The sequence below is a fragment of the Psittacula echo genome, assembly GCF_963264785.1.
Source record: "Psittacula echo genome assembly, chromosome: 3".
Classification (NCBI taxonomy): Eukaryota; Metazoa; Chordata; class Aves; order Psittaciformes; family Psittacidae; genus Psittacula; species Psittacula echo.
Genome location: NC_137736.1, coordinates 117,156,134 through 117,170,901, shown reverse-complemented (window position 1 = coordinate 117,170,901; position 14,768 = coordinate 117,156,134). Strand labels below are relative to the sequence as shown.

Below are 14,768 nucleotides of genomic sequence, written 5' to 3'. Positions count from 1 at the left end.
CCTGATCCTCGCAGCCTTTTTCTTCATTGGACTTATTCTGCTGTCAACAGCATTAACTGCCTTCTGCCTCATCAGCCGCCAAGGAAGCAGGATCCGTTACACAGCTCTGCATGACAAAAGTCCATTTCTAACAGATTCCCTGTAAATCCCAGCTTTTAGCATCACTCCCAGAGCCACACTGGATTTCATGACATGCTGCTAATAACACTGGAGCAAGACACATGTTGATAGTCCTACCCTGTCACCAGTGCTCTTAAGAGTGAATATGAGGGTTCAGCTCCAAGACCCACGTACTACCTATCACCATTCCACTCCTCTGGAGCTCAGCTGAGCTTTGCCCAAGATCAGATTTGGCAACCAAGCAGAGCAGCACGACTCATGGCATCCACGTCAGCTGCACAGGAATTCCACGGGAATCAGGCTCTGGCAGCACAGGATCCATGTGCTCTGTGCAGAAACATGGGGTTCACACTAGGGAATAAATACCACCAGGGACTGTTTTAAGTGTGCTGGCTTCTGACAGAGCAGGCACGGCTTTAATCCAGAAGGGCCAGCAGTTTTCTGAAGTCTGGCTCAATGAATTCAATGAGATTTAAGTGATTCTCCTTTATTTCCCCTCTTAAAGAAGGAAACTGTGCACTGCGGACAGATTTTTAAAGGCATTTAGGGACCAACCAATGTATTTTCACACCCGATGCAGTTCAGCAATGCTCCTGCTGTTAGTTTCTAACAGCTTTTGTTAATGTCTTTAAAGATCTAGCCCTAAGAAACCCCTGAGAAAGTAGCTGACTTTGTAATTGCTGCTCATTGTGGTCCTGATTCTGCACCTCTTCTTTGCATTGAGTAGCTCCACTCCCTACCTGCAATGAAGCCATCGGAGGCTGACCTTTGCGCTTTGTGAGGAAGACAGGCAAAACCAGGCCATGTTTAGTGATACTTGAATGTTTATAGCTCATTTTTAGTTAGATAGTGCTCATCCTTGCCTGCTACAGCTCTTGCAGAGGAACTCCAGAACAAACACATCTGTGAAACTGTTTATCCAAATTTGATTCAGAATGGAAGTTCAAGTTGCTGGGGGGTGGGTTATTCTATTTTTCCACTTCAGTATTTTAAAGTATTGTTCAAATGTAGGAAACTTTACTGGCCACCACTCTCATTGCAGCTCAGTGGTGTCCTGGATTGATGTCCCGTTACCAAAATGTTGAGGTTTTATGGACGTTTCTCAGTTATTTCTTGATTCTTTGTTTTCCCCAGTCATTTGAGGGCACACACGTGAGGTAGAACTGCAGGACTGAGCCCAAACAGGAGTACACCATAGCAATAAACACTTCCAGACTCCTCTAAATCTTCCCTTTCCGCTGACAAAAACAGGTACTCTAAGCCCTTTCATCTTTTTGTTTTGTAAGCATTAAAAACGAGATCTCCTGTTCTGTGCAAAAGCACTGTTTGTCTGTGCAGAACATTTGTTCTCTGTAGACATACAAAATTAAGGCCTTTCACTTAAACATACACTGTTAATAAAGGAAATTATTTGGTACTTTTCTTTTAGAGTAGCTAATGCATCTAACTTCTTAGAAACAGAACCATAAGTAACTGTTGACTATAGGAGCCAGCAGTCGAAGTGAGTCCAATGATGATAAAAACACGGTCATTTGTATGAACCTGCTGGCACAACTCACTTCATCTGACATGTTCTCAGCTGGGTGGTGGCTGTGAAACAAGAATGAAGAGTCCAAAGGTCTTCAGGGCCTTGGGACATCGCTGCTGCTTGTCCAGGCGACACAGCCTGCCACAGAGTCTGAAGTATCAGGAAAACATAAGGCATTGAGTTCACCATTGCTTTGCCTGGCAATGCTGTGTGGCAATGCTGTGCCAATGCAAGGTGTGTAGCAATGCCCGACACCTGCATTGAGGGACAGCATCTGTGTGAGGCTGAAGCACTGGCAGGAACAGAGTAAAGCATCGAAAGAACAAACCAAACAGGTTATCAGGGCAGACAGTTCTCCGCAGAGTAATGTAGGCCCTCAAGTATGAAACATCTGGATGGGGAACTTGGGTCGCAGTTGGGAACTGTCCTAGCACCAAATGGAAGATGACCAATGCAAGATCAACCTTTAAAAACTTTCCAGAGGAATAAGCAGCTCTGACACCCACACAACGCAAGCTGGATGAAACCATTCCCAAAAAAGGAACAGGAAAGTGGTCAGAGGAACAAAACAGATCATGAAAGAGATGATACTTTCAATTTTCTTATAGAAAATTGTGCCTCAGTGAGGGTTTTGAAGGATTCAAGGTATAGGTAAGAAACCTGGATGAAAGTAGCTTGCTCACGTTTCATAGAATCATAGAATGGTTTGGGTTGGAAAGGACCTTAAGATCATCCAGTTCCAACCCCCCTGCCATGGGCAGGGACACATTCCACTAGACCACATTACCCAAGCCTCTGTTCAACCTGGCCTTGAACACTGCCAGGGATGGAGCATTTACCACTTCTTTGGACAACTTGTTCCAGTGCCTCACCACCCTCAAAGTAAAGAACTTCTTCCTTACATCTGATCTCAACTTCACCAGTTTAAGTTTAAAACCATTACCCCTTGTCCTATTGCTACAGTCCCTGATGAAGAGTCCCTCTCCAACAACCAAGACATAGGGCATTTGAGAAAGTCCTTAGTAAAAGCTTCTTAAGGAAATTAAATCACCTTCGGATGACAGGAAGGGTCCATGGGGGTTAAATACCTGGTTAAAAGCCAGGAAATAGCAGTCAGATTTCATGTTGGTGCTGCACTCATGGGGTGCTGCAAGGACTGTTGCTCTTCACCATTTTCTGTAAGTGGTGTGAAAATGGGCGACCAAGATGAGTGACAATCACAAGTACATGTAGCATGAAAAATGAGTCAAAAAAAAGGTTAAAGTTAGTACTGGTACATTTGCAGTAGTACTTGCGGAAAGAAGCCACCCTGGCCTTCTGCATCAAACTGCCGAAGCACCTCAGAAATGGGGATTTATTTCAAATACTTTAATGACAGCGTTAGCCCCAGTGCTTTTTAGTGAGCAGAAAGACAACTGAATACTAGGAATCAGTAGGAATTAAGAACAAAACCGTTATATAAATGTCTGGAGCACCATTATATAAATGTCTGGAGCTCAACCCCTGGCCTCATCCAGGAGAAACCCAAGAACAGCACAGAAAGAAGGAAGGGAACCAGGGTTGCAGAACAGTTTCCATAAGAGGAATTATTTCCTTGGATTATGGCTTGGAAAAATAGAAATGACAATTGAAAGCAGATAGAATGTGATTTTCTAAAGGGAAAGTTGATTGGAGATGTGAACAATTTGTCCCCTTTGGTAGAGACAGCATGAGCCAGGGAGTGCTAGATCAAAAGCAGAGCACAGGAGGTGGCACTTTTTGGGGTGGGAAGCCAAATCCTGCTGCGAGGGGGATGAGGATGCTCCAAGCCTACAGAGGTTCAGAAAACAACTGGAAAAATGTAAAGGGGGCAAAAGAATGAAGGGTTATCAAAGGTGAAGGTATTCCATAAAAATCAGCTACAGATGTGGCAGTGGTGAGCGAACATTCTGGGTGAGGAACATGCGGCAGCACATGGTGCTAGGTAGGGTGAGGGCTTGGAGCATCTGTCAGAGGGAGGGGTTCCCTGGGGGTGCCGGAGCCTGGAGAAGAGGCTAGCCGCACTGGGGACCTGCCGAGGGAATGCAGTGTAGACGGAGCCTGGCTCTTCCCAGCAGTGCCCAGCGGGAGGGCAGGATGCGGCGGGCGCAAAGTGCAGTGCGAGAAGCCCCCATCCATTGGGACACAGGGTGCTCAACGCCCCTCGGCTCCTCCATCCCGCTCCGGTCCAGGCGCTGAGGCCCAGCCCCGTGGTACAGCCCCTCCGCCGGGCGGGGCGGAGCCGAACCAAGGCGAGCCGCGCCGGGCGGAGCCGAAGCGTGCCGGGCCGTGCATGGCCGTGCCGGGCCGAGCCGACCCGTGCCGTGCCCGCCACCATGGCCATCGCGCACATCGCCACCGAGTACGTCTTCTCCGACTTCTTGCTGAAGGAGCCGCCGGAGACGCGGTACAAAGGGCTGCGGCTGGAGCTGGCGCTGGATAAGATCGTCACCTGCATCGCCGTGGGGCTGCCGCTGCTCCTCATCTCCCTCGCCTTCGCCCAGGAGATCTCCATCGGTAACCGGCCTCCCCGACAGCTCCTCCGTGGCGGACAAAGGGTTCGGCGGGGCGGGGAGCGGAGCAGCGCTCCGGGGGTGGGGGGGGGGCTGCCGGGGGCGCTTCCCGCCATGGGTAGGGTACAGGGCGGCTTTAGGCCGTGGGGAGTGGGCCATGGGCAGAGCAGCCCTCCTGGAGAGCGTCCGGCACCTCAACCTCTTCCCGGTACCTACGCATCCCGGATGGGTTTTCCCGCCCTTCCCATGCCCGCCTCCTCCTTGGCACATTCCTTTACCGCTGGGATTCCCTTCTGAGTAAGGCTCCCGCGGCGGTGCTGTGCGGGGAGCGATGGAGCCGGGCCGCCCTTTGTTCCCCAGCGCTGCTCAGCCTGGGGTGTGAGCGGCCTCCCGAGCCGTGCCGAGCAGTGCTGTGCCCTGGGTCTGCCCCTAAGCTGTGGTGCTGCAGGATCTCGCCGTCATTCAGCAGCTGTCAGGGACGGGTGCCAAGGAGAAGCGATCTCGGACCTCGGTGTTTGGAATGCGGAGAGCTCCGCTGTGGGCCGAGGTTGCTCCTCGGGTCCGGGGCAGGGTGAGCACTGGGAGCGCTCTCCGAGGCTTTCACCTGCTCCGCTGTGCTTCTGCCGCTGTTCCAGCTCAACACCGGCAGATGAAGCTGTGCTCTGCGGGAGAAGGGACAACTTTCGTCATTATTTTCCTATCTTTCCCCCATCCCCAAGTTACAGAAGTGCTTGTGCAGCAGCCAGGTAGCCAGCGCTTCCCTGAGTGTGATGAGGAGATTTTAAATCCAAAGGTCAAGCACTCGTAACTTAGAATCATAGAATAGTTTGGGTTGGAAGGGACCTTCGAGGTCACTTAGTCCAATCCCCCTGCAATGAGCAGAGACATCTAGATGATCAACTCGATCAGGTTGCTCAGAATCACATCCAGCCTGGCCTTGAATGTCTCCAGGGATGATGCATCCGCCACCGTGCTGGGCAACCTGTGCCAGTGTGTTACCATCCTCATTGTAAACAATTTCTTCCTCACATCCAACCTGAATCTCCCCTCTTCTAGTTAAAAACCATCACCCCTCCTCCTATCACAACAGGCCCTGCTAAAGAGTCTCTCTCTCCCCATTTTTCTTACAGGACCCTTTTAAGTACTGAAAGGCGACCATAAGGTCTCCCTGGAGTCTTCTTTTGGGTGCTCACTTACAAAATCTATTTGTTTATAAGAATAGCTCAGCATTTAAATAGCATTATATGAAAGAAGATTTTGAAGGTGAATAAGCAGAACTGACCATTTTGATACAGAGGTGAATCCTAGGACTTCCACCCTTTCAGATATTGTTTGATTTACTGCACGCACCTGTTTGTTGGCATTCAGGGTTGTATATCTGAGATACATTATCTATAGGTTTGAGCCAAGCTAATGTCAAGAGAGTGGAAGCTGGAATGGGACTGTGAATTAGTGATAAATCTGTGCAAAACCATCATGTATAGCATTAACTAGATACTAGACTGCTTAAGAGCTGAAATGCCCCAAACTGCTGTATTTACATCTAGCTACACACCTATCACAACAGATGTGAGTATGACCCAAATCACTGTGGCCTGCAATAGCCATGCAGAGGAGTCAAAGACAACCAGACTGGGAATGTCAAGACTAGATCCTAGTCTCTGGTCAGTCAGAGACAGGATAGATAAAGCATTATTTCTGTAATCTAACCTGCTGCTTTTAGTTTTAGATCTGCTACTGATATCTGCACTTTTCTTCCTCTTCAAGCATTAAAGTAATGAAAGAGGTTTGCATTTCCTTGTACTAGCTGGTATATGGGCCCCATAGTTCTTTCTCCTACTTCTCCTCTAAAAGAGCTGCATCCAGGTTAAAACAGTGCCTGTGTATCAAGCTCTCTTTAATGGACTCTACAGAAGCATTTATTTCATTTTCCTTCCTTATGTAAAGCTCCGAAATGCAGTTGGATTGCAGAGTTTGGTGAAGTGGGCCTTTCTTTCAGATGAGTAAAGTTCTCATCTTCACTAATCAAACATTTGGGCCTCAGTGCATGCTATATGTAAGACATTTCCATATCAAACTAATTCAAATTGAATCTGTGAACTGCAGTAGATTCATAAAGCAAGAATTAAAATGTGTACTACATCTTGCACGTGCTTTATTTTGCTTATAACCCTGGGAGCCCTTTAGAAGGGTTTAAAACAGAGCTCTTCCATTTGAAAGGTAAATATGAAAGTAAGGAAATATACCAGGCCCACGGCATGAGTGAAACTGCACCACGTGGTTTCCATACAGAAAGTGATACTATATCAGCTGTGCTGCTATTAACGGCTGTCGCCTATTTCACACACAGTCCATGCAGGCTGGCTGCTTATGGGAGATCCCAAAGCTGCTTCCACTAAGGCTTTTTTGGGGATAGAGAGGTTCTTGGAGTCTGGATATACCTGGTTCTGTGAGCACTAGTGTTCAGCCAGTGATAAAATAGAAAGCAAGGGTTGGTTTCGAATGCTTCCTGATGTAATTGCACTTTGAGAAAGCTCAGGAGTGCTAAACTGAGAGAAAATGGTAGGGTCAATTTTAGGTCTGAAGAAGAGCAACTCAGAATCTGAAGGGGTTGTGAAAGCAGCGAACACATGGACATATTTCTGTCTCCAGGTACAAAAATTGAACACCCTTTCCAAAAATGGATGTTCAGATCCTATTTCTGTTGGGATAATTGCATTCTTCCCACCTAAAATTCTCCTGGCACCTCAAGCTGCCACCTTCCCTTCCCACTTGCTTTCCTGTTTTGTTATGGTGCTGTGTCAGATAACTGCAGTTTTCCTCCTACATGTGGTTGCTGTTAATTGTGCAGAATGGTTAAGATGTTTAAAAAGGCCATGGAGGTTTTCTGAAACCACCAAGTAACTTCTAATTTTGACAGAAGTTTTGGGAAATAAATGGGATTCCAGTTGGGTATCACAGAGGATTTCTTTGCTGGAGGCAAGGAAAACCCAACCAGCAAGCACTGCCAAAGTCCTGGGGTGCCAGCACCATAGAATCACAGAATGGTTTTGGGTTGGAAAGGACCTTAAGATCATCTAGTTCCAAACCTCCCACAAAACCATGTCATTCTACCCAGCCTGGCCTTGGACGCTGCCAGGGATGGAGCATTCACAACTTCCTTGGGCAGCCTGTTCAGCTGCCTCGTCACCCTTACAGTGAAGAATTTCTTCCTTATATCTAACCTGAACTTCCCTTGTTTAAGTTTGAACCCGTTACCCCTTATCCTATCACTACAGTCCCTAATGAAGAGTCCCTCTCCAGCATCCCTATAGGCCTCCTCCAGGTAGCACACCCCCCCCCCCCCAGGTCTGTCATGATTTTAAGCTGGTTCTGGCAGTGTTTAGCTGTGGTTGAGCTGTTTTCTGTCAGCCCTGGAAAGCTTTGCTGCTTGAAAGCCTGCGCCTGTTACCTCTTTACAGCTAGAGCTTGTTTTATACAATTCTATATAATTATGTGTAATTTTATGTAATTTTTATGCTGGGAACTTGGAAATAACAATAGGGTTGGGTTGTGTATGCTTGTATTCTTTATGTTATTTATGGCTTTTTTATTTATATGGCATTATTTCCTTATATTTATATATAAGGAATATATAAGATATATATATAAGGAATATATAATATATATAAGAAATTTATATAATATTAGCTATTTATATGGTATTATTTCCTTATATTATTTGGCAGTCCTTAGGGTGAATATACTACAGATGATCAGTTAGTGTGGTAATAGAAACCACAGAAATGTGGCTAAATCACCAATCCCTCTTATAAAGGAAAAAATAAAAATAGATAAGGGCATCTTCAGTAATGGATGAGCCACAAATTAATATCATTTTATCTGTGTCATTTTTCTATGACTCTGATTTTCAAAGAACCAGAAAATCACAGAATGGTTTGGGTTCAAAAGGACCTTAAAGCTCATCCAGTTCCAACCCCTGCCACAGGCAGGGACACCTTCCACTAGAGCAGGTTGCTCCAAGCCCCGTCCAACCTGGCCTTGAACACTGCCAGGGATGGGGCAGCCACAGCTTCTCTGGGCACCCTGTGCCAGTGCCTCAGCACCCTCACAGGGAAGAATTTCTGCCTGATATCTAATCTTACCCTCTTTCAACCTGAAGCCATTCCCCTTTTTCCTGTCACTACATGTCTTTGTAAAAATGGTTTTAATAAGGCAGCTTTGAGCCAGGATTGAGATTCCAGTTTTTAAGCTCTGTGTGTGTATATTGTGGGATGTGCTTTCTTACTGTCAACAACTTAGCTGAAAACAGAGATCTTTATTACCAAGGCACTGCCTGTAGCAGGATACTGCAACCCTAAGCAGGTGCATTCAGTTGAGCAGAGAGGAAATTGAAACAAGCTGCATAATTTTGGCAGAGGCTTGTTTCCACGTTAGTTCTGGGAAAAATATTAATGGCTGGCTTGGGCTGCAGCCAAAAGAAAAGCAGATGTGAGAGCTGTCCACTTGGCATCAAATATTTGGCTGAGAAAGTTGGGGCTGTTCAGCCTGGAGAAGAGAAGGGTGCGTGGAGACCTCATAGCAGCCTTCCAGTATCTGAAGAGGGGCTGTAAGGATGCTGGGGAGGGACTCTTCATTAGGGACTGTAGTGATAGGACAAGGGCGAACAGGTTCAAACTTAAACAGGGGAAGTTTAGATTGGATCTAAGGAAGAAATTCTTTACTGAGAGGGTGGTGAGGCACTGGAATGGGTTGCCCAGGGAGGTTGTGAATGCTCCATCCTTGGCAGTGTTCAAGGCCAGGTTGGATGAGGCCTTGGGTGACATGGTTTAGTGTGGGGTGTCCCTGCCCATGGCAGGGGGAGTGGAACTGGATGATCTTAAGGTCCTTTCCAACCCAAACCATTCTGTGATTCTATGATTCTGTTTGCATCTTTTCCTGTAAGAAAGCAATTGGGAATTGCTCAGATGTGCTTAAGCCCAGCAGCTGCTTGTCACCAAACAGTGTTGTTTGACCTTCTGCATAAGCAGCCTGTGCTGGCCACGTTCCCTACAGCTTCACATGAGAGGGGATGGCTGGGAAGGGTGATGAGGAAGCAAGGAGAGAGCTAGACAGGGGAAGAAAAGGGAATCTTGTGTTGGCCACCACCAGTTCTTACTACATGTTCAGTTTGAGTGTTGGCTGTGCATGGCTCATACATAGCTGGTATGAATAATCCTCGTGGTTTAGCATCTCTGTTTAAAATATAAGAAAACCCCTTGGAAGCCTTCCCAGGACTCAGAAACCATCATATGTTGTGTAAAGACACCGAAGAAACCTGGGTGTAATCAGCATGAAGGCTTGGGTAGTGCTGATGGCTTGTCAGCTGTGGCAGGGTTGGCAAGTACCTGGCTGTGGTCCAACCCACAGCACCAGCATGAATCAAAATGAACATCTGCTGCACTACAAAGTTTTATTTCCCTCTGATGTTCTTTGAGGCATCTTATCATGTTGGAGAGTACTCAAAAGTGGGAGAGCGGAGTCTTGCCCTATACTCTACACACCATGAGGTTAATGTCCCCATTGACCACTTTGGGCTTTCTCAGTGGTGACAATCCTTGCTTGCCCCTCTCAATTTCCACCCAGTTTCTGGGAAGCTTTTTTCCCATCATTTGTTTGATTTCGGTCCCATCCCCCCAGTTGGCTGCCTGTGGGGTTTAAGGTGCTTTGGCCAGCAAAAAGCACAGGGTGAGGGTTGTTAATGGTAACTCTGGGTGCTGCATCCCAACAGATTTGGTGGGTGCCATGGGCGCAGCAGTGCCTATGTGCAGCATCCCTTATTGCATGTCCAGCTGAGCCTGTGTCACTATACAGGTTAATCAGCTTTCTCAAACAATCACAAGAATCAAATGTATAGGAAGGAAAAACCCAAAAGCAACCCAATTGTGAGACTAAATCACAAAAATACACAAAAATACACAGAAAAATAGTCCTAACTCTTGCATTAGGCTCCTTCTCCCCCCTGCTACCTCCTTGCTGGCCCTTCCTGCTGGTGTCCCTCTCCCTTCACGTTCACAAGTTGCTGGGGAGGCTTTTGGGTAATAGTCCTATCTTGTGACTCCTGTGAGAACTGGGAGCTAAAGTGAATTTGGGTGCAATTAGGCCAAAGACTATTACTGTGGCAGCTGCTGGCTGAGAGCTTGCAAAACATCTCGGAGTGCTGCTGAAGCAGGCTGTATGCTAACAGTTGGCATTTGCACCCCTTGTGTTTAGTTTAGCAGGATGCTCTGAAGCCTGGGGCATTAATGACAGGATTGAGTTAACAACTGTGTGAGTAGCATCAGTCTGGAGCTTCCAGACAAACTGAACTCCAAAGCATCTTCCATCAGAGGTGCAGAGAACAGCAGCACAGCATGTGCTGCTCTTTGGCATATAAGGAGTGCTCAGTAAAGAGCAGAAGTCACCAGCATTAGGGACAGGCCTGCCTGGATGCCAGAACAAGCTTGTAAAAACATTTACTTTAATGTCAAGTCTGAATTATCTTTGGCTGAACGTGTGCAGCTGTTGGTGAGGAAACTCTTTTCTGTTTAACTTCTACAGAGCCAGGATGTATTTCCAATGGAAGTGATGATAAGCTGCTTTTGCTACTTGAATTCGTTTGGAAAGCATCATGGCCCTCTGGTATTGCCTGTGACTTGGGGTACCACCAATGTTGGCAGTGGAGCCAGATGGTCATTGCCACTGTTCTGTTTCTCCTTCAGAGGAAGGGAATTTTTTGTTTGTTTTTCTTAAATTTCAGTGGTGGGAATTTCATGCTCAAGTTTTTTCCCCTGAATCAAAAAACCTATCTCTGAGGGCAAGGAATCAGAAAACCTATTGCTCTGAAGGCAATGCTTGATAAACACCCAGGTCTTTCCCCACTACATGATTTTGAGACTTCTCTGAGGGATAACTTGCAGCCTTATGGAGAGGGAAAGATACTTGTTGGCTCCTCTGACCCCCTCCACTTAAACACTCCATCAACTGAGCTTTACATTCTGCTACTGCTCCATTGCCAAAGCGAAGCTCAGGGAACAGGTTCTTTTCCCAAGTGCACCCATTTGTGTCTCTCCATATTTCCTTCTTAAACATAGTGTCTGTTCTCTTTCACCCAACCTGCCCCTTTGGTCCATGAGAAGCATCAATAAATCTAATAAAATCATTCCTTCTGGTCTGCTCTTAATACTTGTGTGTACCCTACACATACGTCTGCTTATTTTTGGCATGTGTTGGTCATTTTCTCTCATATTTTGAAATGGTTTTGACGTTGGGATGGAGGATGTGTGTAGGATGGTGCCTGGCCGTCTGTGCATTGTGAGTGTGTCCCTTGATTTTCTTGTTTGTGGGGTTTACTTTAGTGGCTGCTAAAGTGTGTAATTCTTGCTAGATAACATCAGGTGTTTGGTTATCATGGCTGGTTCATTTTGCCTTGTGGGAAATTGTGGTAGTAATTAGTGGCTAGCTGTTCATCCAAGCTTCTGCAAATCTTTTCCCAGTGATTGCAGTGTATTAGAAATCAAATCATTACTTAGTGAAGGTTTAATGCTGTCAACTACAACCTGATCCAGGTTCAGGAAAAGTATTCCAGCGTATGATTAACATTGATTCTTGGAAGTACTCTGTGTTAGTTGGAGTTTCTTAATTAGATGCTTAGAACAGAAGGGGGTGTTGAGCCACTGGGAAGGAAACCAGTCCGGCTTGCTGGGTTTGCTCTGTTTGGCAAGGGATGCAGGTAGAAGATGCTGAGCCCTCTGCAGCCCAGCAAAGCAGTCGGGCACTGAACAGAAACTCTCCTTCAGATCTGAAATTTCTCTTGGGATTCTGAGAGTTTCTTTTCGTGGGTAAGTTTCTTTTTGTAAAGCATCTATACAGGCATCAGGAATCACAGAAGTGACTGTATCCTGCTCATTTAGCATCGATAGCAGAATTTCCCCCTTCATTTAGGCAAAAGGAGCTTGTGGGTGTCTGTTACAGGCCACCAGATCAGGGTGAGGAAGTTGACGAGGCCTTCTACAGGCAGCTGAGAGCGGCCTCACAGTCACAGGCCCTGGTCGTCGTGGGGGATTTTAATTTCCCTGATGTTTGCTGGAAGGACTACTCAGCAACCCAGCCACAGTCCAGGAGGTTCCTCCAGTGTATGGGTGATAACTTCCTCATGCAAATGGTGGATGAGCCAACCAGGAGAGGAGCGCTGCTGGATCTCATCCTCACTAACAAAGAGGGTCTGGTCGAATCAGTAAAGGTTGAGGGCTGCCTTGGTTGCAGCGACCACGAGATGGTGGAATTCAGGATCTTGTGTGGTAGGGCCAGTACAATAGCAAGTAGAATTGCAACCCTGGACTTCAGCAGGGCAAACTTTGGCCTTTTCAAGCAATTGCTAGGGGAAATCCCATGGGCAAGGCTGCTTGAAGGTAAAGGGGCCCAAGATAGTTGGTTGACATTCAAGAATTGCTTATTCCAAGCTCAAGAGCAGAGCATCCCGACACGTAGGAAGTCAAGGAAGAGGGCCAGGAGACCTGCGTGGCTAAATAAGGAACTGCTGGGTATGCTCAAGTGGAAGAGGAGAGTTTATAGGTCATGGAAGGAGGGGCTGGCCACTCGGGAGGAATATAAGGCTGCTGCTAGAGGATGTAGGAAGGCAGCTAGGATGGCTAAGGCCTCCTTAGAATTAAATCTGGCCAGAGGGGTCAAGGACAACAGAAAGAGCTTTTTCAAATACATAGCTGATAAAACTAACACCAGAGGCAAGGTAGGCCCACTGGTGAATGGGATGGGTGCCCTGGTGACAGAAGATACAGAGATGGCAGAGTTATTGAATGCCTTCTTTGTCTCAGTCTACTCTGCCGGAGGCAGTCCTGAAGAGCCCTGTACTCCTGAGACCTCAGATGAAGTCAGGTCACTGGAGCGGTTTGCCTTAGTCCATGAGGAATGGGTTAGAGACCAGTTGAGCAATCTGGACATCCATAAATCCATGGGTCCAGATGCACCCGCGGGTGCTGAGGGAACTGGCGGAAGTCATTGCTAGACCACTCTCCATCATCTTTACCAAGTCTTGGGAAACGGGAGAGGTGCCTGAGGACTGGAGGAAAGCAAATGTCACTCCAGTCTTCAAAAAGGGCAAGAAGGAGGACCCGGGTAACTATAGACCGGTCAGCCTCACCTCCATCCCTGGAAAAGTGATGGAACACCTTATCCTTGATGCCATCTTAAGGCATGTCAAGGATAAGAGGGTTATGAGGGGCAGTCAACATGGCTTTACCAAGGGGAAGTCATGCTTGACCAACCTCATAGCCTTTTATGAGGAAATAACATTGTGGATGGATGATGGCAGAGCGGTGGATGTGGTCTACCTTGACTTCAGCATTTGACACAGTCTCCCACAGCATCCTCATAGCTAAACTGAGGAAGTGTGGTCTGGATGATCAGGTAGTGAGATGGACTGCGAACTGGCTGAAGGAGAGAAGCCAGAGAGTTGTAGTCTATGGGGCGGAGTCCAGTTGGAGGCCTGTATCTAGTGGAGTGCCTCAAGGGTCAGTACTGGGACCAGTATTATTTAATATATTCATCAATGATTTAGATGAGGGAATTGAGTGTACTGTCAGCAAGTTCACTGATGACACTAAGCTGGGAGGAGTGGCTGACACGCCAGAAGGCTGTGCTGCCATCCAGCGAGACCTGGACAGGCTGGAGAGTTGGGCATGGAGTAACTTGATGAAATATAACAAGGGAAAGTGTAGAGTCCTGCATCTGGGCAGGAACAACCCCAGGTTCCAGTATAGGTTGGGGAACGACCTGTTAGAGAGTAGTGTAGGGGAGAGGGACCTGGGGGTCCTAGTGGATGGCAGGATGACCATGAGCCAACACTGTGCCCTTGTGGCCAAGAAGGCCAATGGCATCCTGGGGTGTATTAGAAGGGGGGTGGTCAGTAGGTCGAGAGAGGTCCTCCTTCCCCTCTACTCTGCCCTGGTGAGACCACATCTGGAATATTGTGTCCAGTTCTGGGCCCCTCAGTTCAAGAAGGACAGGGACCTGCTGGAGAGAGTCCAGCGCAGGGCAACTAAGATGATTAAGGGAGTGGAGCATCTCCCTTATGAGGAAAGGCTGAGGGAGCTGGGTCTCTATAGTTTGGAGAAGAGGAGACTGCGGGGGGACCTTATTAGTGTATATAAATATATAAAGGGGGAGTGTCATGAGGATGGAGCCAGGCTCTTCTCAATGGCAAACAATGATAGGACAAGGGGTAATGGGTACAAACTGGAACACAAGAGGTTTCACTTAAACTTGAGAAGAAACTTCTTCTCAGTGAGGGTGACAGAACACTGGAACAGGCTGCCCAGGGGGGTTGTGGAGTCTCCTTCTCTGGAGACATTCAAAACCCGCCTGGACACATTCCTGTGTAACCTTATCTAGGTGTTCCTGCTCCGGCAGGGGGATTGGACTAGATGATCTTTTGAGGTCCCTTCCAATCTCTAACATACTGTGATACTGTGAGCTGGAGTAGGCCCACTGCTTGCATCTCAACTCTGAGAAGTCCCAGCTGGGACTGGTACATCATCAGACACCTTATGACA

The 14,768-nt window shown here is 47.3% G+C and overlaps 1 protein-coding gene across 1 annotated transcript in view; it reads left to right on the top strand.

The window, feature by feature from the left end:
* Nucleotides 1-4,002: 4,002 nt before the first annotated feature.
* Nucleotides 4,003-14,768, top strand: part of PANX1 (pannexin 1) — a gene marked incomplete at both ends in the record, with an annotated part of 28,671 nt that continues 17,905 nt past the window's right edge. The window contains one exon of the mRNA XM_080612282.1: nucleotides 4,003-4,183. Coding sequence (XP_080468408.1) covers nucleotides 4,003-4,183 — 181 coding nt within the window. The remainder of the gene's footprint in view (nucleotides 4,184-14,768) is intronic.